Raw genomic sequence first — 25,921 nt, forward strand, 5'->3', positions numbered from 1 at the left:
TAAGAAGGCAGAGGCTGTTCCAACAGCATGGGCACTGCTTTAGGTTTGTGTAATGCAGTTGATTCCACGCTGCTCCACAGCTGGGATCAGCCCTGTGTTAGCAGCACCTCAAAAAAAAAAAATGGCATAAGCTTTCCAATTCCTAATTGTATGCAAAAGTAGGACCAGAGGTGTTTGCACTGGCAGCTTTCAGTTGCTAGAACAAACCCATACTGCCTGCCTTCTTGCTTCTTCAAAGGCTTGCTTGTTTTGTGAAATGAGACAGAGAGAATTGTCTGCAAACTCTGTAATTAAATTCTGCTTTAAACACTTCAGAGATGGAAGAAAGCCAGCAGCAGGCTCCACGTTCTGAGAGCTGCTCCAAAATTAACTTCTCTAGCACATGGCTGAACACCATAAATGATGCAAAACCATTTTCCTCCTTACACACGTATGCATCCACAGAAATTCCCAGATGGATCTTTAACTCTTTTGTCCTTCCTCCCAGAGTTTCTCCCTGGGAAGGAACACAGAAGCCTCCTCCCTATGAAGGAACACAGAAGCTTTCTCCCTGTGAAGGAACACAGAAGCCTCCTGACACCCAGGCAAAGCAAAAGCAGCTTCCCTGTGACCCCAGCTTGCTGACACAGTCCCTCTTACAGGTCCATTATGTCACCAGTTATTTGATCTTCAGCCTCACAGCCCAAGACATGGATCTCTCAATTCTCATCAGAGGTTAATGGACACCAAACAGCATATGTGAAGGTTTGTCAGCAAAACAGGTTTACTGTTTTCTACAGATGGCTAAACTGAAGCATGATGGCATAGAATATGTGATTAGACTTCTGCTTGGTCACTTTTCCCTTCAGTGTCTGTGATGTGATTAAGCCAGTAAAAGAAAACAGAGCTTCTCTCCATCACCAGTCCCTTGGCAAGTGTCCGGTAACCCTCTGTGGCATCACACCAAGGGAAGCAAGAGGCCATCGAGCTGCAATGCACTACAGCAACCAGAGCTCTCCTCCACTCCTCAGGGGAGGTGCAGGTGTTTCTGCAGCAGGGGTGGGTGCATCAGCTCATCAGGAAAGCAGCCATTAAGCGAGCTACCTGGAGGGGGGGAACTGCAGGCTTCGTGTGACTGCACAGCACCGCGGCTCCACACGGGGCACTTATTTACAGCAGGACAGGGGGAGGTAAAGGAACCAACGTGAAGTATTGGTTGTACATTGCCCTAATGGAAGTTTCTATTGAAATGCTGAAGGTCAGTAGAAGGAAACAGAAGAGTTGACAGGTTTTAGACTCTAGATAGTCTTTGCAAGGAATTGTCTGTGGAAAAGAGGCCAAAGAACCATGAATCTGGGCATGCACCTAGCTGATGGACAAAGCAACCTGGTCTAGTGGGAGATTGTCCCTGCCCACGGCAGGGGGGTTGGAACTAGATGATCTTTAAGGTCCCTTCCAACCTAAACCATTCTATGAGTCTGTGATGGACTGGGAAGCAAGCAAAGCTGACAGAAGACTTGGCTGTTGGAAATAAGAAACAAGGAGTAAACCAGTAAGAAATGAGGGTCTGCAAGAGTCAGGAACTGTTTGTTGTTAAAATAGACCTGTTCAGTGTGAGGCTGCTGGGCAGTAGGGGTTCTCACTTCTTGGATTCTTTTTTTTCATTAGCATATTAGTTGTCATTAATTCAAGTGATAGAATTATCTGCTCAGCACTTCTTTCTTAGTATGCTAACTGCTCAAACACTAAACACCTTCCTGATAACTTGAAGATGGGGTTCAAACTTTGTGTGTTAACCACCTGTGACTTCAGAGTGCCATAAGAAGTGAATCAATTTTGTGGTTGTTACCACAAAGAGAAGTCATGTCTTGGAGGTGCAGGGAGAAGTTGTTTCCCCTTTGCAGCTAATTGCCTGAAATCTTTACAGGATTGACACCAGCAGGCTTCCATGTATGATTTTCATTTTGAGGGAGCACTGTTATAAGCAATGCTGTTGCCAAAGCTCTGAGCTTCTTGCTGATTGTTTATCTTTAAAGGGCTCTAAACTGAATGCTGAGGGAGAGTGCAGACTGTTATAGCAGTGGTGAAGTAATGAACATGGATTCTCGAAAGATCCTTCTGACTTCTTCTAAAAGGTTAGATTTTGAGTAAATCATAATAAAGCTCCAAGGACTAGAAACAAAAATTAGTTAACAAACTCAATATAATTAGCTGGAAGCATCCCTGTTTTCCCAGTTCTCTGAACAGTACCATACATCCAGCCATCATCGATGGGTTGCACGTTGATAATATAATCACCATCCCTGAAGGAAACTTCATCTTCATCTTGAGCACTGTAGTCGTACATAGCTCTGTATGTCCTCTGTGGAAGGAGAGAAAACAAAGGCTGTGAAAGTTTCAAAGAGCAGGGGGAAAAAAGACAGAGGGAGCGAGCAAGAGAGAAATCCTGAGTTAGTTACCTGCTGAGAGGAAAGAGCACACCCTCTACCCTTGTGATGGTTTAAAGCTGTCTTTTTAATTTTTCTTCTCAAAGGTCAAGCAGAGAAGGTTAGAGAATGTCAATAAGTCACTACTGGGTGTAAGAAAGCAAAATACTGATTGTTCTAAACACTTCCATTGGATAGATAGAAATGTTTGAGAACCACTCACTACTCAAAACAAAGTCAGGGCAGTCAGGGTCTGAGTTCACTTCCTTGCTGGGCTGTCTGGCTGCTGCTGCTTCTTCTCTTCTGGTTGAAGATAACACACTGACCTTGGTGAGCTAAGTTAACAGCCTCTCTGCTTTTTAACTCTGCTTTCTGCCAGGGGGGTTTGGGGGGAGGAGGCCCCTTGTGGGGGGAAGCAAAGGGAGCTTTTCTGTTGATTGTATATATTTCTGAATGTTGTGAATTGTGTCTGTTTGTACATATTCATTGCATTTCATCCTAGATTGTAGATCTGCTTGTAAATACAGTTTGCATTTGCTTCCAGACTGAGCTAGCCTGGTTATTGTCAGTGGGGGGGATTTCAGCTCTCACACTGATACAACCCCACCAAACATACAGTGAGTCCAGCTCCTTCTTCTGAGCACCAGCATGTGAACCTACGTTGTCCAAAGTCACAGAATCAAGCAGGTTGAAAGAGCCCTCCAAGATCAAGTCCAACTGATCACCCAACCCTAACTAACCAACCAGACCATGGCACTAAATGCCTCATTCAGGCTTTTCTTAGACACCTCCTGGGACGTCTTCCCCACCACCTCCCTGGGCAGCACATCCCAATGGCCAACCTCTCTGTCTGTGAAGAATTTCTTTCTAAGATCAAGTCCTCACACAAGCAGACTTCAAGCCATTCACTGCCTCCTGAGATGCTCCAACTGTTGTTTCATATAACAGTTCATTACATCCAGCCAGGGCTGGCTGTGCTTCTGCTCCCTGTTTGCATGATTCCCTTTTGGGAAGTTTTTAAGCTTCTCCTGTCTCCTCACTACAGAAAAGAAACAGAGCCTTCATTCAGGTCATTAACTTTGCCATCTCATTGAGTGTCCTTCATTTCATTAGGATTCTACCCCAAACTAAGCATTAGGAACATATTATTATCTAATGAGAAAAAAAGTCTGCAGAAATAATTTGTATGAAAAGCCAGTTTTGCATACTCAGATAAAAGAATCCCAGAGTCCTCTGTCCACTCTAAGCCAAGACATCATTACCTTCCTACACACCACAGAGAGATCAACTCCTGGTCAAACCTGGAGACCACTGCCTGTCCTGACAAGCCTGCTCTGAACTGTGTCTGACTCTTGCTCTGTATGATTGTTCTCTGCCATGCCTTGCAATGTTGCTGCCCTAAACACTGTGAACCACAGCATGTGAAGGTGCTGCAGGATGGCAGCCATCCAAAGATGAGCCAGCAGTGTGCTCAGGTAGCCAGGAAAGCCACCAGCATCCTGCCTTGTATCAGGAATAGTGTGGCCAGCTGCCAGCTCTCCCCAGAGCGGTTGTGGAGTCTCCTTCTCTGGAGACTTTCCAGCCCCATCTGGATGTGTTCCTGTGTGACCTGTGCTGGATTCTCTGGTCCTGCTCTGGCAGGGGGGTTGGACTGGATGATCTTCAGAGGTCCCTTCCAACCCCTAACATCCTGTGAGCCTGTGAATAGGGGTGTGATTGTCCCCCTGCACTCAGCACTGGTGAGGCTGTATCCCGAATACCAGGTTCAGTTTTTGGCCCCCAGTATAAGAAGGACACTGAGGTTGGAAGGAGGTGGGGGTTTGGTCTCTTCTCCTTAATATCAAGTGATAGAACGAGAGGAAATGGTCTGAAATTCTGCCAGGATCACCTAGAGCAGGTCACACAGAAATGTGTCCAGGCAAGTTTTGAATGTCTCCAGAGGAGACTCCACAACCTCTCTGGGCAGCTCCAGGGCTCCAGCATCCTCACAGTGAAAAAGTTTTTGCTTCTGTTCACATGGAACCTCCTCTGCTCCACCTTGCACCCATTGCACTCATTGGACATGACTGAGCAGAGCCTGGCTCCATCCTCCTGACTCTGCCCTGCACGTCTTTATCACCAGCAATGAGGGCACCCCTCAGGCTCCTCTCCTCCAAGCTCAAAAGCCCCAGCTCCCTCAGCCTGTTCCACTTTCTTCATCACTTAACTCCAAAAAAAAAAACCCACAAACCAATGAAAAATCTACAATTACAACAACCCCAGCAGTATTTAGTCCTTTAAACAATTTCTTAAAAAAAAGAAAAATAAAAAGAAAAAGAAAAAAGTCCATTTAGGAAACACAGCAGCAAGTCCAGATCTGGTATAAGGCAGAGAACAGATTTTCCTCTGAGCCACACTTTTATTTCTCCTCTATTGGGCAAAGTCTGGGGGTAGAAATTAAATGTTCTATCAAACTAACAAGTGGAAAGCAGAGAAGTCTTTGCTTACCCAGAAGGATGCTCACCTCACCCTTAAAAATATCATGGTACAGGACTTGCCACTGCTGTCTGCTTTAAGGCAGCTCAACCACCTCGTTGTGGTGGCACAGCTGTGAAGACAAACTGGTAATATCAAACTTTTAAACCAGGAAAAAAAAATTGATTAGGGCCCTAAATACTGCTGTGAGAAACCTAAATATATGGCCTTAACACCTAATTGGGTGCTAAATGGCTGTCAGGAGAAATCTCCATAATAATCCTGTTAGTGTTTAATGCCTAATTATCACTTCAGAGTGTAGCCTGGGCTATAGAATTGAGAATTACAATGCTTAAAGGACTCAAAGCAGGGAGGTTTAAAATGCATTTTAGTGAATTATTCCTCTGTCAGCAGTGAGTGTGGCAGGTACTGGGAGCACAAAAAGGCACAACAAAAGGTTGGGGTTTTGTTAAACAGTCCAATAGTCATCTCCCACCTCCTCGAAGGTCTATCTGCCAGCTATGGCTTAGACAGAGCAGTAAGTCAAGTGCTTATGAAGCACTGAACCCCAGCTCTGGTATTCCCAGCTCCCCAGCCAGATGTTAGCTGACAGATGTGCATTTCCTCTTCATCTACCACTTTATATCTCTTGCTCCTTGCAAGGAAATGTACCTGTTGCAACGTCCTTCACATAGAACAGCCATCAAGGAAAGCCAGTTTGCAACCTGGGTTTGGTTTTCCTACCCAGTTTAGTTATCTAAAGAGGTGAGGACACTCTGGCTTTTGGGGGATCTGATTTGATAACAGTGCAACAAACTGGCAGGAGGGATTGGCAGGCTTCCAAGTCTCCCACTTTGTGGACTTGTGGAAAGCAGCCAGCTCCACAAGTTCCTTGCAACATCTTTGGAAATTAATTCCAGAGTCAGCTGCCTCGCAGCTGTCACGCAGGTGTCCAGAGGAAGAGGTATCTGGATCCCAGGCTTCCCAGCAAGTTAGCCTCCTCAGCCACCTGAGCCTGAAAGCACCCAAACCTCCCAGAACACCATGGTCTTTACAATATCAGATCCCATGGAGTTGCAGCCCTAAAGAAAAACACAAGTTTCAGCCAATCTTGAAAACGTTTTGCTTTCAGCTCAACAAGGCCTAAGTTTGGTTCACAATTGAATGCTTCTTGGGCTCTGGAATAGGTGACAGTAAATACACAGCCATTCAAAAGAGGTCAACATTTAGTTACAAGTCAATGTTTTTAATGTAGAATCATAGAAATCATAAAATCATTTAGACTGGAAACGACTTCCAAGATCATCCAGTCCAACCATCAACCCTACTCTACCAAGTCCACCACTAAGTCACATCCCCAAGCACCACACCTTCATGGATTTTAAACACATGCAGGGATGGTGACTCAACCACCTCCATGGGCAGACTGAACTACAAAATCTCTAGGCAGTGATATGATTCAAAACAAGATAAACTGAACTTTATATAGAAAGAGTTCAGAAAGAAAATCGAAGCTCAACCTCCTAAACCCCCCAGCTGGACACTCCCATTCAGCTCTCCTTCCACAACCAGTTGCTTTGAAAATGAAATATTCACTCCAGCTTTATGTTCTCATCCACCACAATTAAGAACTTCATGACTGTGGCCACAGTTTCATGATAAAGTTTATTCTGGTCTCCTAGCAGTGTAGATTCATAGATTCATAGAATGGTTTGGGTTGGAAGGGACCTTAAAGATCATCCAGTTCCAACCCCCTGCCATGGGCAGGGACACCTTCCACTAGACCAGGTTGCTCCTGGCTTTGAACACCTCCACGGAGGAAGCACCAACAACCTCCCTGGGCAACCTGTTCCAGTGTCTCACCACCCTCACTGCAAAGAATTTCTTCCTAATCTCCAGTCTAAATCTGCCCTCTCCCAGTTCAAAGCCTTTTCCCTTCATCCTATCACTACAAGGCCCAGTAAAAAGTCCCTCCCCAGCTCCCCTGCAATGCCCTTCAGATGCTGGAAGGCTGCTTTCAGGTCTCCCCAGAGCCTTCTCTTCTCCAGGCTGAACAGACCCAACTTTCTCAGCCTGTCCCCACAGGGGAGGTTCTCCAGCCCTCTGATCATCTTCAAGGCCTCCTCTAGACCAGCTCCAACAGTTCCATGTCCTTCTCCACTTGGATCAGGCATGGGTGGGTGCATGACTGTTCTGCTGAACTAGAATGGTTACACCAGTAGAGTCTGAGCTAGCTTTAAACAAGCAGAGATGGGTGACAGGGAGAGGCACAAAGCCTGCTAGAAGTGAATCAGCAAGCCAAAACAGTTTACATAAATGTAACCAGGGAGGATCGGTGGCTTTCAGACAGTGCTAGGAGCCTGGATCCACACAGAGCACAACATCAAAGCTCAGCCTGTGAAATACTGTCCAAGCATTTACTGTTTGGTTTAGCAGCTAAAAGATTCAGTTCTTTCTCTGCCTGCTGGAGATCATAAATAATTGTTTTAATGCATTCTGTGTTGAGGCAATCCCAAGCACAAATCCAGGCTGGGCAGTGACTGGCTGGAAAGCAGCCCTGAGGAGAGGGACTTGGGGGTGCTGGTGGATGAGAAGCTCAACATGAGCTGTCAAGGTGCACCTGCAGCCCAGAAACCCAACCAGAGCCTGGGCTGCATCAGGAGAAGTGTGGCCAGCAGGTCAAGGGAGGTGATTCTCCCCCTCTGCTCAGCTCTGCTGAGACCACACCTGGAGTACTGTGTCCAGTTCTGGAGCCTCTGTTACAAGAGGGATACGGACATGCTGGAAGGTGTCCAGAGAAAGGCCACCAGGATGAGCAGAGGGCTGGAGCTCCTCTCTGTGTCGGTGTGAGCTGAAATTCCCCCCCCACCAACAATAACCAGGCTAGCCCAGTCTGGGGCTATGAGGACAGACTGAGAGAGTTGGGGCTGTTCAGTCAGGAGAAGAGAAGGCTCCGAGGTGACCTTCTTGTGGCCTTCCAGGATCTGAAGGGGGCTACAAGAAAGCTGGGGAGCGACTTTTTAGGATATCAGTTAGTGACAGGACTGGGGGGAATGGAATAAAGCTGGAAGTGGGGAGATTCAGGCTGGACATGAGGAAGAAGTTCTTCAGCATGAGAGTGGTGAGAGCCTGGAATGGGTTGTCCAGGGAAGTGGTTGAGGCTCAATCCCTGGAGGTGTTTGCAGCCAGGCTGGATGAGGCTCTGGCCAGCCTGATGTAGTGTGAGGTGTCCCTGCCCATGGCAGGGGGGTTGGAACTGGATGATCCTTGTGGTCCCTTCCAACCCTGACTGATTCTCTGATTCTATAAAAGTTCTTGCCACTGCCCTCAGTCACTTAATCTTTCTGATACAAGGCACCATGGACTAGAACTGTCAGCAGAGTCCAACCCTACCATTCAAGGAGCCAAATTCCCTCCTGTTTAAGAGATGTCACAGCAGCTGGTGATGTTGCTTACCAAACAGAAGTGTTCTCTCAATCCAGTACTCACCAGACTTGCTGAATGAGGCTGTGAGTGCATGGACCTCATGGATGACATACTGGTCTGGTGCATGTATCCATATCCTTGGGACTGGCTTTGCTGATATGCCCCAGGGAGAACAGGGGCTGTGGGTTAAGGAAAGAGAGACACATTAATGCAAGTTTAAAAGAAAGTCCTTCTCTAGCACTTTGGAGAAACTGTAAATAACAATTGCTCTTCAGGAAACACTTCAGAACAACTTCCACACACCACTTAAGGCTTTCCATAGGTTGAATCAGACATAAAGGTAGCCAAAGCTATAGCAATATATCCACAAACGCTATCAAGATTGGCTGGAGAAGCTTACTGTAGAATTCTGATCAGAAAATGGCACACAAAAGCTTGAGACACCACTAAATTAACTTTCATCCTGCCAGAGATGGTGGCACTAAATATCATGTAAGGAAAGACTGATGGGGAAAAAAAAGTTATCTACTTATGCAGTTTTGAAATGTTTCAGTAGAAATTCTCTACAATCAGCTCCTAACTCATTGCAAACTAACTCTTCTTTATTAGGCTATGAACAAAAAAAAAGACTGAGATCCACAGAAAGAGTCAGAAATGTGAAAAACATGAGCCCACAGCTGCCTTTCTTAGTTTATTCTGATTCCAACAACATTCATTGCCAAACACAGAGATCAATGCTTACTGAACTCTTTCCAACTTCACCTCTTTTAGTATCTTCCTCCAACCACCCAATTCACAGAATATATCCAGTTGGAAGAGATCTTCAAGCTCATCCAAGACGAACTCTCAACCAACCCAGCACTGCAGGCTCAACACCAAACCATGTCCCTAAGCACCAGCTCCACACATTGCTTGAACACCTCCAGGGATGGTGACTCCAGCACTGCCCTGGGCACAACATTCCAATGGCTGAGAACCCTTCCAGGGAAGAAAGATTTCCTAACATCCAGCCTGGACCTCCCCTGGGGCAGCTTGGAAACATTTCCTCTGCTCCTGGCACTGCAACCTCCCTTCAGGGAGCTGGAGAGAGCACTGAGGTCTCCTTCAGCCTCCTCTTCTCCAGCCTCAACACCCCCAGCTCCCTCAGCCCCTCCTCTAGCCCAGGGGCTCCAGGCCCTTCTCCAGCCTCCCTGCCCTGCTCTGCACAGGCTCCAGCCCCTCAAGGTCCTTCCTGCAGGGAGGGCCCAGAGCTGAACACAGCACTGCAGCTGTGGCCTCCCCAGTGCTGAGCACAGGAGGATGATCTCCTCCCTGCCCTGCTGCCCACCCTGCTTCTGACCCAAGCCAGGATGCCATTGGCTTTCTTGGCCCCCTGGGCACTGCTGCCTCATGTTCCATCAACTGTCAACCAATACTCCCAGGTCCCTCTCCAAGCTGCAGCTTTCCAGCCACACATCCCCAAGTCTGGAGCTTCCCATGGGGTTGTTGTGACCCAGGTGCAGCACCTGGCTCTTGGCTTTGTTGAACTTCATCCAATGAGCCTTGGTCCATAGGTCTCACCTGTCCAGATAGCATTGTAAAGCTTCCCTACCCCCTAGCAGATCGACACAGCCACCCAGCCTGGGGTCACTGCAAACTGACTGATTTATTTATTGCTCCATCTCATTCACACATGTTATTTACATTTTAACAGTCCCAAAGGCCAATCATTAGTATGCTGACTTTTAATGCACCAAGAGCTGTTGAGAGCATTAGTACAATCCACAAGCACTCCTCACCTCTATTGCTTACTAGGAAAGCATTTGGAAACCCTTTACCAGCTGCTCAAGCATCCTACTGCAGCAACAGGTCACAACAGAATGTGTTAAAAATGTGTTTGATCAAAAACCTGAGAAATAAGCACAGCATTGGTGACTATCCAATATCTCCCCAGCAAGTCCAAGAAGCATTTTTAAAGCAAAATTCAGCTTGAAGTGCATTTCAGAAATCTGATCTAAGTCACCATACATCTGTGCATCATTTGCAAGACACTCATGCACACTGAGAAGAAAGATTTGTGGGGTTTATGGAGGTTATCAGCCCATCTCCTACTCTTACTGACCAGGATTTTATTAGTTCAACTGGCAATCCATTTAGCTGCTTTGAAAACACAAAGCATTTCTGTTGATACTTCACAGCATCATAGAATGTTAGGGGCTGCATTAATCTACTGACTTTTGCCATCAGCTTCAGCCACTGATAGTGGCAATTTGATCACACCCTCATGGCTCAAGACTGTCTCCTTTAGTTCCATTCCCTCAAACCACAGAATGTCAGGGGCTGGAAGGGACCTCCAAAGCTCATCCAGTCCAACCCCCCTGCCAGAGCAGGGTCCCTAGAGCAGGTCACACAGGAACACATCCAGGTGGGTTTTGAATATCTCCAGAGAGGGAGACTCCACAACCCCCCTGGGCAGCCTGTTCCACTTCTTCAAGTGGTCAGTGTATCCAGTGCTCTGCTTAACTCTTGTGACAAAAGTCATCTCCTACAGGAGATGGAGCCCATGGAGACCAGGAGTCAAAAAACCTCTTCAAATATGAAGCCAGTCTCACAGCCTGATGCTTTCTGAGACAAATCTCATGGGCTTGCTAAGAAGTGCAGAACCAGTTCTGGAATGACCATGAGACAAATTCAAAAAAGAGCAAAGATAATGTAGGATTTAATGGGGCTCACAATCACAGAATCAAGCAGGTTGGAAGAGACCCCCAAACTCATCAAGTCCAACCCATCACCCAGCCCTATCTAATCAACCAGACCATGGCACTAAGTGCCTCATCCAGGCTTTTCTCACACACCTCCAGGGACACTGACCCCATCACCTCCCTGGGCAGCCCACCCCAATGAGCAATCTCTCTCTCTGGGAAGAGAAGGACCCAGGGCTTGTGAAAAGACACAAGAAAAAGCAGAAAACCACCATCAACATCCCTGTATAGATCCTAATAATACTCTGTCCTTGTCACAGGCTGAGGCTGTAAGCCTTTAAGAACCACAGAGTAGCAGAGGTCCAGACAGGTCCAGGGACGGACCAGGAAAGTGTAAATTGTTTCTTCTATCCCATAAATCCTGCATCCCTACAAACCCCAACCATTTCTGCTTGGTCTGTCCTTTCCCCCTCCCTTCTCTGCTCCCAGGAGGACATGCAGGATGTTATCTCCTTGCAGGGGAGTTGAGGACTGGTTTGGCCTTGGCAATGCTACCAACTGGGGTCCAGAGCAGCCTAACTGGGGCCAGGAGCTGCCAAGGCAAATTTTTTCCTGCACCACATTGGTTTGGTATGGGGGCTGCAGAGAAGCATGGTAATGGGGGGGGGAGGATTGGAGGCCTGGAGTTTTGGCCTCAGTGGGAGAGGTTTTTGAAAAGGTTGTTGGCTTAAAGAGGTTGTGGTAAGCCCAGGTCAAAGGAATGGGCTGAGGGTGAATGAATTTGGGTGTTTTGTGCTTTCTGTATATAGTTGTGAATAGCACTTCCAATTTACTTCCAACTCTTTCCAATCCTGTGTGACTGCCTCTTTATTTTACTTTCCTTTGGAGGGGGTAAAATACTACCTCTGTCTGCTCTGAAAACTATGACAGCTTCTTACCAGCTCAATAGATGCATGCAAAAAAGGATTACTAAGAAAATGTTTGCTGAACTATTTCAGTAAGGTCACAGGATCCCAGGCTCACAGGGGATGGAAAGGACCTTCGAGGATCATCAAGGCCAACCCCCCTGCCAGAGCAGAACCCTCTGGTCCAGCTCAGGTCACACAGGAACACATCCAGATGGGTCTTGAAAGTCTCCAGAGAAGGAGACTCCACAACCTCTCTGGGCAGCCTGCTCCAGTGCTCTGGGACCCTCACAGTCAAGAAGTTCCTCCTCATGTTGAGGTGGAACCTCCTGTGCTGTGGTTTACATCCATTGCTCCTTGCCCTATCCCAGGGTGCATCTGAGCAGAGGCTGTCCCCTCCCTCTTGACCCCCAGCCCTCAGCAATTTAGAAACATTTACTAAATCCCCTCTTAGTCTTCTCCTCTCCAGACTGCACACCTGCAGGGCTCTCAGCCTCTCCTCACCAGGCAGTGCTCCAGTCCCTTCAGCATCCTGGTAGCTCTCTGTTGGACTCTCTCCAGCAGATCCCTGTCCCTCTTGAACTGGGGAGCTCAGAACTGGATGCAATATTCCAGGGGAGGTCTCAGCAGGGCAGAGTAGAGGGGGAGGAGAACCTCCCTGGATCTGCTGGACAACCTTGTGCTTCCAGCCAGGCGTCCTACCTGCTCTGCTTTCCCAACACCACTGATTTCGACAACCTTTTTTTCCTTAAAGCACCCATTTAGTCTTCATTAGCATATTTAAATGCACTAAGTATACAATTACCTTTTAGGATGTGCTTTTTTTTTTTTCTCTGCCATACTTAGAATCATAGAATCACAGAATTGTTAGGGTTGGAAGGGACCTCAAGGATCAGCCAGTCCCATCCTGGGTGATGCTGCCCTTCCACCAGCACTCAGATTGGTTCTGCTCACTATGCAGAGGAGCAGCTGCACAGAATCCAGAGCACAGCTTCCCTGAGAACTTCACACAATTGTTGGGGTTGGAACAGACCCCCAGGATCATCCAGTTCCAACCCCTCTGCCATGGGCAGGGACACCTCACACTAGATCAGGTTGCTCACAGCCACATCCAGCCTGGCTGCAAAAACCTCCAGGGATGAGGCTTCCACCACCTCCCTGGGCAAACTGTTCCAGTCTCTCACCACCCCTCATGGTGTAAAACTTCTTCCTAACATCCAACCTGAATCTCCCCACTTCTAGTTTTGCTTGCTAAGTAACACTGAGTGTTTAACTAAGGGCACTTCTGATTTGGGAAAAGGTGTTTCAAACTGTTGCAAGGAATAGATTGCTTTGTTACCTGAGTGAAATTACAGTGATACACAGTCAAGATGCAACACAGGAAGATGATGAATAATGGATGGTGCAGAAGTGCCAGGCTCATTCTAATGACATATGAGTACAAAGACATTTGAAAGCAGTTTAATCATCAGAGAAGTGTTGCTCATTATCACCTTCAGAGGATTATCATGCATTAAGTGAATAGTCCTAAGCAGTTCATCACATCATTTATGTTTCAGTGTTGTTAGAAGCCTTTCCTACATGACCAGATGCAGCCCTTCAGGGGAAAATAGAGAAAAACATCATTTAATCAAAGGTTTTGCCATCAAGCCTCAATTGCCTGACTCATCACCAGGCCAAAGCTAAGTCAGGCCACAGAAGCAAGCAGAGTAAATTGATCACATGAGTTCAAAACTCAGCACAGCTTAGGTTAACTGAAGCCATTGCTTTTGCTGCTGCTGCTCCTCTCAACGATGTTATAGAGCTTTATACTTTGCTCTGAGGCAAAAGAGTGCAGCAGACTCTGGGCCATGATGATGAAGTGAAGTTGAACTCTCTTTCTGCATCATTTATTCTCACCTTGAATTATCTCTGTCTCACCAGAAACACAGCTCAGATCTGCTGTGTCTTCATTAATCATAGAATCCTCAAATGGTTTGGGTTGGAAGGGACCTTAAAGATCATCCAGTTCCAACCCCCCTGCCATGGGCAGGGACACCTCCCACCAGCCCAGGTTGCTTAAGGCCTCATCCAACCTGGCCTTGAACATCTCCAGGGAGGAGGCATCCACAACCTCCCTGGGCAACCTGTTCCAGTGTCTCACCACCCTCACCACAAAGAATTTCTTCCTCATCTCCAGTCTAAATTTGTCCTCCTCAAGTTTTAGTCCATTCCCTCTCAGCCTGTCAGTACAAGGCCTCGTAAAAAGGCTCCCCCCAGCTTTCTTGTAGGTACCAGAAGGCTGTTCCAAGGTGACCCCAGAGCCTGAAGAGCCCCAACTCTCCCAGCCTGTGCCCACCATCGAGGTGTTCCAGCCCTCTGCTCATCTCTGTGGCCAACAACTGGTCCCTGAGCAGTCAGCACCCTGCCCATCCTGTAGCAACAAAGGGCTGGCAGTTTTTGCTCTCAGGCACTCTGAAAGTCCATTTCTTCTTTCAAAAAGCAGTAAAGACCCTGTCAGAAACCTTTTACCCTCAAGTCCTTCTCTCCCCAAAACAGATCCTTCTCAATTCCTACCAGTCACCCCCTGTCAGCTTGAGGCAGCAAGCCTACTGACAGTCAGCCTCCAAATCCAGGGGAGTATTTTGGGGAGGGTAACCCATGCCTCCCACCTCTGTGACAACTGTCAGCAGCAGGGCTGAGACATCCTTTCCTCCTTTGCAATCAGCTTCTTGCAAGCTGGAAGAATTCTGTCAAACTGTCTCAGCAAACCTGGTTGCTAATTTACCTGCCAAAATGGATACCACAGGCCCAGGGAAAGAAAGCATTTCTCCCAAAGCAGCAGAAATCCTGGGAAGCATTAGAGGCTGAAGTGGTACACAAAGATGCCACACAAACAGAAAGAAGGGATTTCTAGGATTAGGTTTGCTAATTACCTTCCAGTTATTTAGTTAGGTGTCATCTATATGAGCATAGAGACCAGGATGTATTAGTGTTGAAGACACTTGTTTGAATAATTTCATCATTTTTTCCCCCCATTCTAAGAATACTGCAGTAGGGCTGCAAAACATGATGAAAAAATATCAAAGAAATTTCCAGATTGTTGTCTGCTTGGAAGGTAATTTGGGAATCACATAAATAAGCAGATTTATACTGGAAGGGAGAAGATTCAGGGTGAATATTAGGAAGAAATTCTTTGCAGTGAGGGTGGTGAGACACTGGAACAGGCTGCCCAGGGAGGTTGTGGATGTCCCCTCCCTGGAGATGTTCAAGGCCAGGTTGGATGAGACCTTAAGCAACCTGGGCTGGTGGGAGGTGTCCCTGCCCATGGCAGGGGGGTTGGAACTGGATGATCTTTAAGGTCCCTTCCAACCCAAACCATTTGAGGATTCTATGATTAATGAAGACACAGCAGATCTGAGCTGTGTTTCTGGTGAGACAGAGATAATTCAAGGTGAGAATAAATGATGCAGAAAGAGAGTTCGACTTCCCTTCATCATCATGGCCCAGAGTCTGCTGCACTCTTTTGCCTCAGAGCAAAGTATAAAGCTCTATAACATCATTGAGAGCAGCAGCAGCAGCAGCAAAAGCGATGGCTTTAGTTAGCCTAAGGGAACAATAAACCAGTGGTGAAACATGCAATTCATTTAGCTGAAGCCAGATTCATTGGTGAGGGAGCTGAGGGCTGACCAGCTCCCAGAAGTACAGGTGGATGTTTTTTCTTGTTGCATTAAGACTGGACCAGATGCATTCTGATGTATCAAAACTTGTCCTTTTTCTTGTCCCACTTACCAAGCCAGCCAGATACTCATTTTAAATGACTTACTTGAAGGAGAAGAGTTATCCTATTTCTCTTACTATACCTTGATGGCCTTACCCAGAGAAAAAAAAAAGAGAAAACTGAATGAACACGAGAAAAAACAAGCTGGGAGAAAGCCTTCATGAAAAAGAAGCAGCTGAAAGAATGATAGTAGAGCACCAACCATGGGGTCTGCAGAGTGTGTACTGATCAGGGTGTGCTTGGAGAAGGGCTGGGAAAGAAAAAGATCAGACTGTGGCAACAGGAAAGCAATAATTAAGAGAGCATTGTATAACTACAAGGCAAGAAAAAGAGTTTATGCTAAAAAAAAAAAATCATTTGAAGGACAAGTTCCAAGTGTTTTATCATAGCCACACAAATTCTTTATCAGTCAGCAGAAACTTGATAATTCAGGGTCAAAACCAAGGGATCCCAACTGCTACCTGCTGCATGTTTGCAATTGGTTACAATACACTGACTGGACCAGGTGTAAAATTATCATCACTTCATTTACTCTTACAGGCACCAGACAGATTTAAGCATTTCTTCTGCTTTCTGTGCTGATGTTGTCTTGACTCATGTTTTACCTACCAGGATACTAAGACTTCAGAGAAGTCTCTAAGAACATTGCAACATTTGGTAAGAAAAACAAGATGAGAGAGCAGGAAGTAAAAAGAAAGAGAATATTTATGTGCTTCATTCCAGTAAGAGGATGATCCAGCTGTCCATTTGCTGAGGAGCACAAAAGTTGCACCAGAGCCAGGACACAGCCTTATCATCCATCTCCTTTCAAAGAAGCAGAGAGGTGGAGCTGAGGGACATGGTTTAGCTCCAGACTTGCTAGGGTTGGATACTGGTTGGACTCACAGGCTCATGGGATGTTAGGGGTTGGAAGGGACCTCTGGAGATTGAGTCCAACCCCCCTGCCAGAGCAGGACCAGAGAATCCAGCACAGGTCACACAGGAACACATCCAGACAGGGCTGCAAAGGCTCCAGAGAAGGAGACTCCACAACCTCTCTGGGCAGCCTGTTCTAGTGCTTACATCTCCTCAGTCCTCTCCAGCTGCAATTGCACAGAACTTTTTGCCCTTGTTATATGTCACCCCTGAGGCACTATCACCACTGCTGATGGGCTCAGCCTTGGCCAACAGTTGGTTTGTCCTGGGGCCAGCTGGCATTGGGTCAAAGTCAGCTCAGCAAAAAATCAGACCAGGGATAGATGCAGTGCAAGGAAGCAGTCAAGACCAAGCAACCAAGGCCACAGATAGCAGAAGGCATCAAACTGCTGCCCCAAGGCACACCAAGCACCTTACTTCTGTGCAAACTCCCTTGCAGTTCAAACCACAAAAAACCCAAAACCTGACAAGCATCTCACAGATGCTTCCCTCCAGATATTCCAGCATCCAGCTCCAAATAAGGCACCTCATGTAATGCAGAATGCTCCTGCTTAGCATGTGGCATGCACTGCTCAATTGACTTGCATCCTACATCTCCACAGCATTTAAAAAAAGTCACAGTGAAGTTAGAATCCTAGAATGGTTTGGGTTGGAAGGGACCTTAAAGGTCATCCGGTTCCAATCCCCTTGCCATGGGCAGGGACACCTCCCACCAGCCCAGGTGGCCTCATCCAACCTGGCCCTGAACTCCTCCAGGAAGGGGGCATCCATGACCTTCCTGGACAACCTGTTCCAGTGTCTCACCACCCTCACTGCAAAGAATTTCTTCCTAATACTCTAAATCTGCCCTCTTCCATCTTAAAGCCTTTCCCCCTTGTCCTATCACTACAAGCCCTTGTAAAAAGTCCCTCCCCAGAAGGGAGATTAAGCCTAATACAAGACAAAGATTAGGCCTAATGCAGCCAGCAAGAGCTTTTTAATTGACAATAAAAACAGGGGTCAGAGAACTTCACAAAGTGTGCAAGCCCTGCCCAGAGACAGAGATGAAGAGGCTGAGGTGAGGTCCAGAAATCTGCAGCATCTCAAAGTACAGAGCAAGGGGAGAGTCTCTAAAGAACATTGAATTATTTCAGGTCAGGAAAAGACCTTTAAGATCACCATTAAAAAGCTGTGACATGAGTAGGACAAACAGAAGAGTGCAGACACATTAGACACAGATAAACCAGGAAAACCTCAGGAATAACTCTCCAGTGCAGAACTGATGGCCAAGAATGCTCCTACCCCAAACTGGGATGAAGAGAAAACATAAACATCTCAAAACCCCATGCAAAAAGACATTTGAAAACTCAGGTGACAAGACAGCTTTATGCCAATCATTTCAAAAGACCTCAGGTAAACTATCATTTTCTGTGTTTATTCCAATTCATGTGACTTTTCCCTCCAAATTCAAACATACCCCAGCACAAAGCTGGAGTCTTTGTTTCAGAGATGTCAAGCTATTAACTTAACAAACCTCAAAATGGGGTAAAATGGCTCTTTTTAGCATTGAGACCTTAAGCACAAGTGCTGCACTCCCAGAAAGAAGTTTGCTATCTCCTGAGAAACAGCACTGAAAAATTCCCAGCCTGCTCTACAGTTCCATTGCTTAGCATTAACTTTTCCAATAGGCTAGAAAAATGGAAACACATACACTAAACTGATTAGAAATCTTATCTAGGGTAGAGTTTCATTATTTTTTTTTCTCCTGGTCAGAAAGAGTAGCACAGTACCAGCAGATTTACTGGGAATAAGTCAGATGGCATAAGCATATAAAAAGCACTAACCTGAAGATTGCAGATGCTGAGCCCTGATACAGAACAGTGCTGTTTTTAGGGCAGTAGAGAACAGCATGGTAAAGCATCTTGGCATTTTTTCCTGTAACAGCAACTTTCCCTTCATTTCTTTTCTTTTTCTTTCTGCTTTTTCCTTTTCTCCCTCTTTTTCTTGCCCTTTACTCATCAGTCAGGCAGCTTTCATGGATGTCTGAGCTACCAGGCTTGCTGCTCTCAGTGGTGCTGTCAGAAGCAGCAGTTTGTCTGCATGCTTATCCATTGCAGGAGTCATCATTGGTTAGCAAATTGGAATATCAAACCCCAGCTATAATTAGGCTATTGAAATCACAACCTGAGAGTGTGGCCTAATTCACACAGGGCACTAATAAATACCTGCCATGCTCACTGACCTCATTAGAAGTGAAGCTCTGAACTACTTGGAGTCAGTGACAAACTCAGAACATTATAAGCTCAGGAAGTTTCCATAACCTAAATCATAAAGATATAAGAACCACACAGTGAAATCTTCAAACCCTTCAAAGAAAAAATATAATGAGGTGGGGAATCACCAAATTGATTGATTTTATATTAAAGCCCCTAATTACTCCTGAAGCAAACAAAGTGGCACTAGTCACAAGATTACTTGAGACAGAAAAAATAAAATGCTTTAAACTCAAATTTGTTAGTGTCATGGTTAAGCTAAACAATTGCTAGTGTCATGATCAAACTAAACAATTGTTAGTGTCATGATCAGACTAAATTGTTAGTGCCATGATCAAACTAAACAATTGTTAGTGTCATGATCAGACTAAACAAATGTTAGTGCCATGATTAAACTAAACAATTGTTAGTGTCATGATTAACCTAACCAACTCTTTCAAGCACCATTATTTTTTAACACCATTTAACCAGCTAGCAATAACAATGGAATGACAAAAAGGACACCTAATGTGTCTGGGCTCCCCAGTTCAAGAAGGACATGGAGCTACTAGAAAGAGTCCAGTGGAGAGTAACTAAGATGCTGAAGGAGTGCAGCATCTCCTTCATGATGAGAGGATGAGAGACTTGGGGCTGTTTACTCTGGAGAAGAGCAGACTGAGAGGGGATCTCATCAAACAACCAGCAGGGACAGGAGGTGATCATCCCCCCATGCTCAGCACTGCTGAGGCCACACCTGGAGTGCTGTGCTCAGTTCTGGGCCCCTCACTACAGGCAGGGCATTGAGGGGCTGGAGCCTGTCCAGAGAAGGGCAAGGAGGCTGGGACCTTCTCCCATGCCTGACCACTCTTGCTGTGAACAAATATTTTCCTACTGTCTAGTCTACCCTGTTGCAGTTTGAGGCCATTATTTTGGAATCAGCCATGGAGTCCAAAGAGTTTAGCCTGTGTATCTGCTGGTAACTGGAGCATCATACTACTTACATATATTTCCACTTCTCTTACAGGTATTGTACCTGGAACATAACCACAGCACAAGGCATCCTGCTCTGGTGGTGTTGAGATTTGGTATTAGAAAAATTTCTTTGCTGCAAGAGTGGTCAGGCATTGGAACAGGCTGCCCAGGGAGGGGGGGGAGTCACCATCCCTGGAGGTGTTCAGGAAACCTGTGGACACAGCACTTTGGGACAGGGTTTAATGGCCATGGTGGTGTTGGTTTGATGGTTGGATTTGATGATATTGGAGGTCTTTTCCAACTGTAACAATTCCATGCTTCTGAATGTGAGGTGCAGTCAGGATTTGCTGTGGGTGACAAACCAACCTTATTGCCAGCTGACATCCCACATGCTGCAGCATGTCTCAGCTGAAGAAAGAGAGTATAAAATACCTTTCCTGTCCTCATACACCAAACCACATTATTTATGAAGGCAGAAAATGTCTGAAATCCAGCCTGAGGCATCCTTGGTCCTGGTGGGACCACAGTGTACTACAGGAAGGTGCAATTCCCTCTCAAACTGTGACTAGACAGGTTTTGCTCTTGGCTTCCTCACAAATGGAAAGAGTTAGCAAGAGGAAGGTTATGCTAACATGGTGCACCACCCACACATCTCCCACTACAATCTGAACTCACATTTACTGAGCATCAGCTGCTGCCCATTTGCACTGAAGAGAGAAGCCTGCAAGGGTGGTGAGAGACTGGCACAGGTTGCCCAGGGAGGTGGTGGAAGCCTCATCCCTGGAGGTTTTTGCAGCCAGGCTGGATGTGGCTGTGAGCAACCTGATCTAGTGTGAGGTGTCCCTGCCCATGGCAAGGTGTTTGGAACTGGCTGATCCTTGAGGTCCCTTCCAACCCTGACAACTCTGTGATTCTGTGAAGTCCTTTTCAGTGAACCTATGCTCTGGGTTCTGTGCAGCTGCTCCTCTGCACAGTGAGCAGAACCAACCCGAGTGCTGGTGGGAGGACAGCATCACCCAGGATGTGCCTGCACATCGTTTTGCCAATGATATTTACTGTCTGCTGGAGATAAAATCCTCTGAAGTGTATCAAAAGCTGCTCTGGGAGACCACACTGAAACAACTGCTTGCCAAGGGAGCCATTAACACTTCCAGCTGTTGAGTCCCTTGAAAAATTCCTTTCCACTTTCTGCTCACTAACTGTTTAAAAGAAAAGGGATCAAACTCAGACAGCTGGCAGTGAGCAGAAGGATCTCCTGAACTGCTGCCACACTAGAGAAACTGAAAGAGGCCTGGTGGCCAAGAGGGCAAATGGTATCCTGGGGTGCAGCAAGAAAAGTGTGGCCAGCAGGTCTAAGGAGGTTCTCCTCCCCCTGTGCTCTGCTGAGACCACAGCTGCAATACTGTTTCCAGTTTTGGGCTCCCCAGTTCAAGAGAGACAGGGATCTGCTGGAGAGAGTCTAACAGAGATCTACGAGGAAGATGAAGGGGCTTGAACATCACTCCTGTGAAGAGAGACTGAGAGCCCTGGGGCTGTTTAATCTGGAGAAGAGAAGGCTGAGAGGGGATCTGAGCAAGGTCTATCAATATCTGAGGGCTGGGTGTCAGGATGAAGGTGCCAGGCTCTTTTCAGTGGTGCCCAGTGGTAGGACAACGAACACAAGGTATAAGCTGGAACCCAGGAGGCTCCACCTCAATCTGAGGAGATACTTCTTTGGTTTGAGTGTGCTGGGGCCCTGGAGCAGGCTGCCCAGAGAGGTTGTGGAGTCTCCTTCACTGGACACTTTCAAAACCTACCTGGATGTGTTCCTGTTTGACCTGCCCTAAGTGACCCTGCTTTGGCAGGGGGGTTGGGCTGGATGATCTCCAGAGATCACTTCCAACCCCTAACATTCTGTGATTCTATGATCTCTTCTAGATTGTCTTCTGCCTGGATGTGTAGGAATTGCCTTTTGGTGCTGCCAGATGACAAGGATATGGAAGAGAAGCATGGGAATCAAAGGTAGGCAGAGCAGAAATATTTTGGAAGTGTGAAATGTAAAGCTCTCCCTGGAACATTAACTCATCCTCAGGGAACATGAACTGAATTGAAATGTCCTTTCAGATGTTTTATGTCTTAATGTATTACAACCAATGTGGGATATTTAGTTTTATGTCCAGAGCCCTAAATCAAACCTTAATCAAAACTTAACTTAGCCTTCACTTGGAGTGCCACAGGAAGTTTCAAGTTTGACATTAAAAATAAAAAGGTTTTTACTGATACTTCATACCTCTTTGAAATGGAAGAGAATGAAATCTGATCTTCTAACTCCTCTCATGTTCTGCCCTAACAAAGCACTCCACAGAGGACACTTAAAGTCCAGCAGACCAGACTAGGAGAGTTGATAACGCTCAAGCCAGTGCATAAATGTGGTCCCATTTCCATTCTGGATTCCTAGACTTAGAGGAGTTGAAAGGATTATTGGGAGGAGGCCAAATTGTCTGTTCAGCAGCCAGAAATCCTTTTTTCACACAAAATTATACTGAACTTTAGCATATAGGTAAGGAACACCCCCACTGTTTCTACTTGACATTTGAACTCTCACAACCAACCTTACACTTTCCCCCCCACACACACACTAGCTTTCAAGTTTGATAACTTAGATGTAAAAGAAGCAAACCCAAAGGCCCATTTAGTTCAAAACAACACCAACAAAACAACCACCAAAACAAACCAAACTCAGCAACAGATTCAAGAGTCTAGCATAAGGGAAGGGTGGATGTGGCCCTCAGCAAGAGGGAGTACACAGAGCATTGTTGTGATGTGTTCAGTGTTCTGTGGAGGTGAAGCTTACTTGAAAGAAGACAAAGAAACCCACAAAGCCCATAGCACTTCCTATGAAATCTACAATTCCTCTCCCTCCAAATGCCATATTTGATTACCAGACTCTAGGGAACACTGTTACAGAAACAGAGTTCAGCTACCTAGCAAAAAAGAACTCTTCTTCTTCAGCTGCCAAAGAACTGCTGTGTCACTCTGTCTGGCCTCCTTGAAATGACAGAGCTTGGCAACTGAATATGAAGATGAGGAAGGGTGAAAGATTCCTGCCCTGTATTCCTGCTGGGTAAACCTGGAGGTGGAAGACATCTCCACATTACAACATAAAGAGCATTCAGATATTCCCTTGGTTTCCCTCTGACTTGTTTTTTACTAATGAGGATTCTTCTCAATTCTCAAAACCAGAGGATTCTTTAAATAAAAAATAAAGGGAAGGACAAAGCATGGAAGGGAACCAAATCCTGTTTGCTTTCCTCTTCTTCCACCTCCTGGCGTAAGAGAAGAGAATTACCACTGCCCCAACACAAGTAGACCCTTTGGCTCACATACCAGGGGCATTTCTGCAATTCCAGCATGTGTAATGTAAAGGTTTGTTCTCCATTTCACAGGCTCACAGGATGTTAGGGGTTGGAAGGGACCTCCAGAGATAATGCAGTCCAAGCCCCCTGCCAGAGCAGGACCATAGAATCCAGCACAGGTCACACAGGAACACATCCAGGCAGGGCTGCAAAGGCTCCAGAGAAGGAGACTCCACAACCTCTCTGGGCAGCCTGTTACAGGGCTCTGGGACCCTCACAGTCAAGAAGTTCCTCCTCATGTTGAGGTGGAACCTGTGCTGTGGTTTATAGCCATTGCACCTTGTCCTATTACAGAGTGCAACTAGGCAGAGCCTGTCCCCTCCCTCTTGATCCCCAGCCCTCAGATATTGATAGACATTGATCAGATCTCCTCTCAGTCTTCTTGTCTCCAGACAGCCCCAGGACTCTCAGCCTCTCCTCCCCAGGCAGTGCTCCAGTCCCTTCAGTATCCTTGGAGCCCTCCCTTGGACTCTCTCCAGCAGATCCCTGTCCCTCTTGAACTGGGGAGCCCAAAACTGGATGCAATATTCCAGATGAGGTCTCACCAGGGCAGAGTAGAGGGAGGGAAGAACCTCCTTGGATCTGCTGGACACACTCCTCTTAATGCACCCCAGGATCCCATTGGCCTTCTTGGCCACCAGGGCACATTGCTGTCCCATGCAGAACTTGTTGTCCACCAGCACTCCCAGGTCCTTCTCCACAGGGCTGCTCTCCAGCAGATCCCCTCCCAACCTGTCCTGCTGCAGTTTATTCTTCCTTCCCCTCTGCACTCATTCTTGTTGAACCTCATTAGGTTCCTCTCTGCCCAGCTCTCAGTCTGTCCAGGTCTCCCTGAATGGCCTCACAGCCTTGAGGCATCTCAGCCAAGCCTCCCAGGCTGGCATTGCCAGCAAACCTGCTGAGCAGACTCTCTGTCCCTTCATCAATGTCGTTGATGAAGATGTTGATCAGGACTGGATCCAGCACTGATCCCTGGGGAACTCCACTGGTCACAGCTCTCCAGCTGGGCTTGGCACCATTGACCACCACTCCTTGGACTCTATTTTGTAACCAGTCCGTAATCCATCTCATTGTCTGTTTCACCTGACTAGTTTGTTTTCTGATCAGACTAACAGAAGCAGCAGAGTTCCTTGTTCTAGAATTTACTATGGGGCATACAGGTGGGTGTCAAACCTCACAGAAACCCCACACAGAAACATTTCAGATACAGAGCCACTGACCCTGGTCTGGGCTGAGAAGAGACATCTCAAGTGTTGAAAAGTCCTTCCCTTGCCTCAGTCTCTGGAGATGGAGCTACTGAGAGGAATATATATAGAAAGTGTTCTAAAATAACAAACCTTTGGAACAAAAAAAAAAAAAAAAGAAAGAAAGAAATCTCCAAAATTGTGAACTTGTGCTAGATTCAAGCATTTTTTCTTTTGCCTTTGGCAGGACGGAGTCTAGTTGGAGACCTGTATCTAGTGGAGTCCCTCAGTGGTCAGTACTGGGACCAGCACTATTCAATACATTCATCAACAACCTGGATGAGGGCACAGAGAGCAGTATCAGCAAGTTTGCTGATGACACCAAACTGACACAGGAGAGTTGTGCTGCCATTCAGCCAGACTGAGACAGGCTAAAGAGTTGGGCAGGGTGAAATGGAATTAAATTCAACAAGGGCAAGGGGAGAGTCTTGCACCTGGGAAAGAACAACCCCATGGAGCAGCAGAGGTTGGGGACTGACCTGCTGGAGAGCAGTGAAGGGGAACCCACCTGGGGGTCCTGGTGGATGGGAAGTTGACCATGACCCAGCAATGTGCTCTTGTGGGCAAGAAGGCCAAGGGCATCCTGGGGTGCTTTAGAAGGGCTGTGGTCAGTAGGTCAAGAGAGGTTCTCCTCCCCCTCTGCTCTGCCCTGCTGAGGCCACATCTGGAATATTGTGTCCAGTTCTGGGTCCCTCAGCTCAAGAAGGACCTCAGGGAACTGCTTGAGAGAGTCCAGTGCAAAGCCACAAAAATTATGAAGGGAGTGGAACATCTTCCTCATGAGCAGAGCCTGAGGGAGCTGAGGGCTCTGTAGCTTGGAGAGGAGGAGCCTGAGGGTGACCTCATTGCTGGTGATAAAGATGTGCAGGGGGAGTGCCCAGAGGCTGGAGCCAGGCTCTGCTGGGTGATGCCCAATGCCAGCACAAGGGGCAGTGGGGGAAGCTGAGGCATAGGAAGTTCCATGGAAACAGGAGGAAAAATTTTTTCCCTCTAAGGATGACAGAGCCTTGAAACAGGCTGCCCAGGGCGGGTGTGGAGTCTCCCTCCCTGGAGATATTCAAAACCCACCTGGAAGTGTTCCTGTGTGATCTGCTCTAGGTGCTCCTGCTCTGGCAGGGGGGTTGGACTGGATGAGCTTTTGAGGCCCCTTCCAGCCCTAACAATTCTATGATTCTATGATTAAGACCAGGTTGGACAGTGCCTTGAGCAACCTGGTTTAGTGGAAGGTGTCCCTGCCCAAGGCAGGGGGATTGGAAGCAGGTGATCTTTAAGGTCCTTTCTAACCCAAACCATTCTATGGTTCTAAGAAGACAGAACAGGGATAGTCTAAAAGACAGAATAGGGATAGGCTAAAAGGTAGAACAGGGATAGTGTAAAAGGCAGAACAGGGATAGTCTGAAAGGTAGAACAGGGATAGTCTAAAAAGGTAGAACAGGGATAGTCTAACAAGGTAGAGCAGGGATAGTCTGAAAGGTAGAACAGGGATAGTCTGAAAGGTAGAACAGGGATAGTCTAAAAAGTTAGAACAGGGAT

General features: G+C 46.7%; 1 protein-coding gene across 2 annotated transcripts in view; it reads right to left on the reverse strand.

Moving 5' to 3' along the window:
- Positions 1-1,632: 1,632 nt before the first annotated feature.
- NEBL (nebulette) overlaps positions 1,633-25,921 on the reverse strand; it is a 299,135-nt gene continuing 274,846 nt past the window's right edge. For both annotated transcript variants that reach the window (XM_054390030.1, XM_054390029.1), the window contains 2 exons: positions 8,349-8,464; positions 1,633-2,341 (listed from right to left, as the gene is read on the reverse strand). In XM_054390030.1, the coding sequence (XP_054246005.1) occupies positions 2,165-2,341; positions 8,349-8,464 (293 nt within the window). In that variant the 3' untranslated portion in view covers positions 1,633-2,164. The remainder of the gene's footprint in view (positions 2,342-8,348; positions 8,465-25,921) is intronic.

The sequence above is a fragment of the Indicator indicator genome, chromosome 20 (genome assembly GCF_027791375.1).
Source record: "Indicator indicator isolate 239-I01 chromosome 20, UM_Iind_1.1, whole genome shotgun sequence".
NCBI lineage: Eukaryota > Metazoa > Chordata > Aves > Piciformes > Indicatoridae > Indicator > Indicator indicator.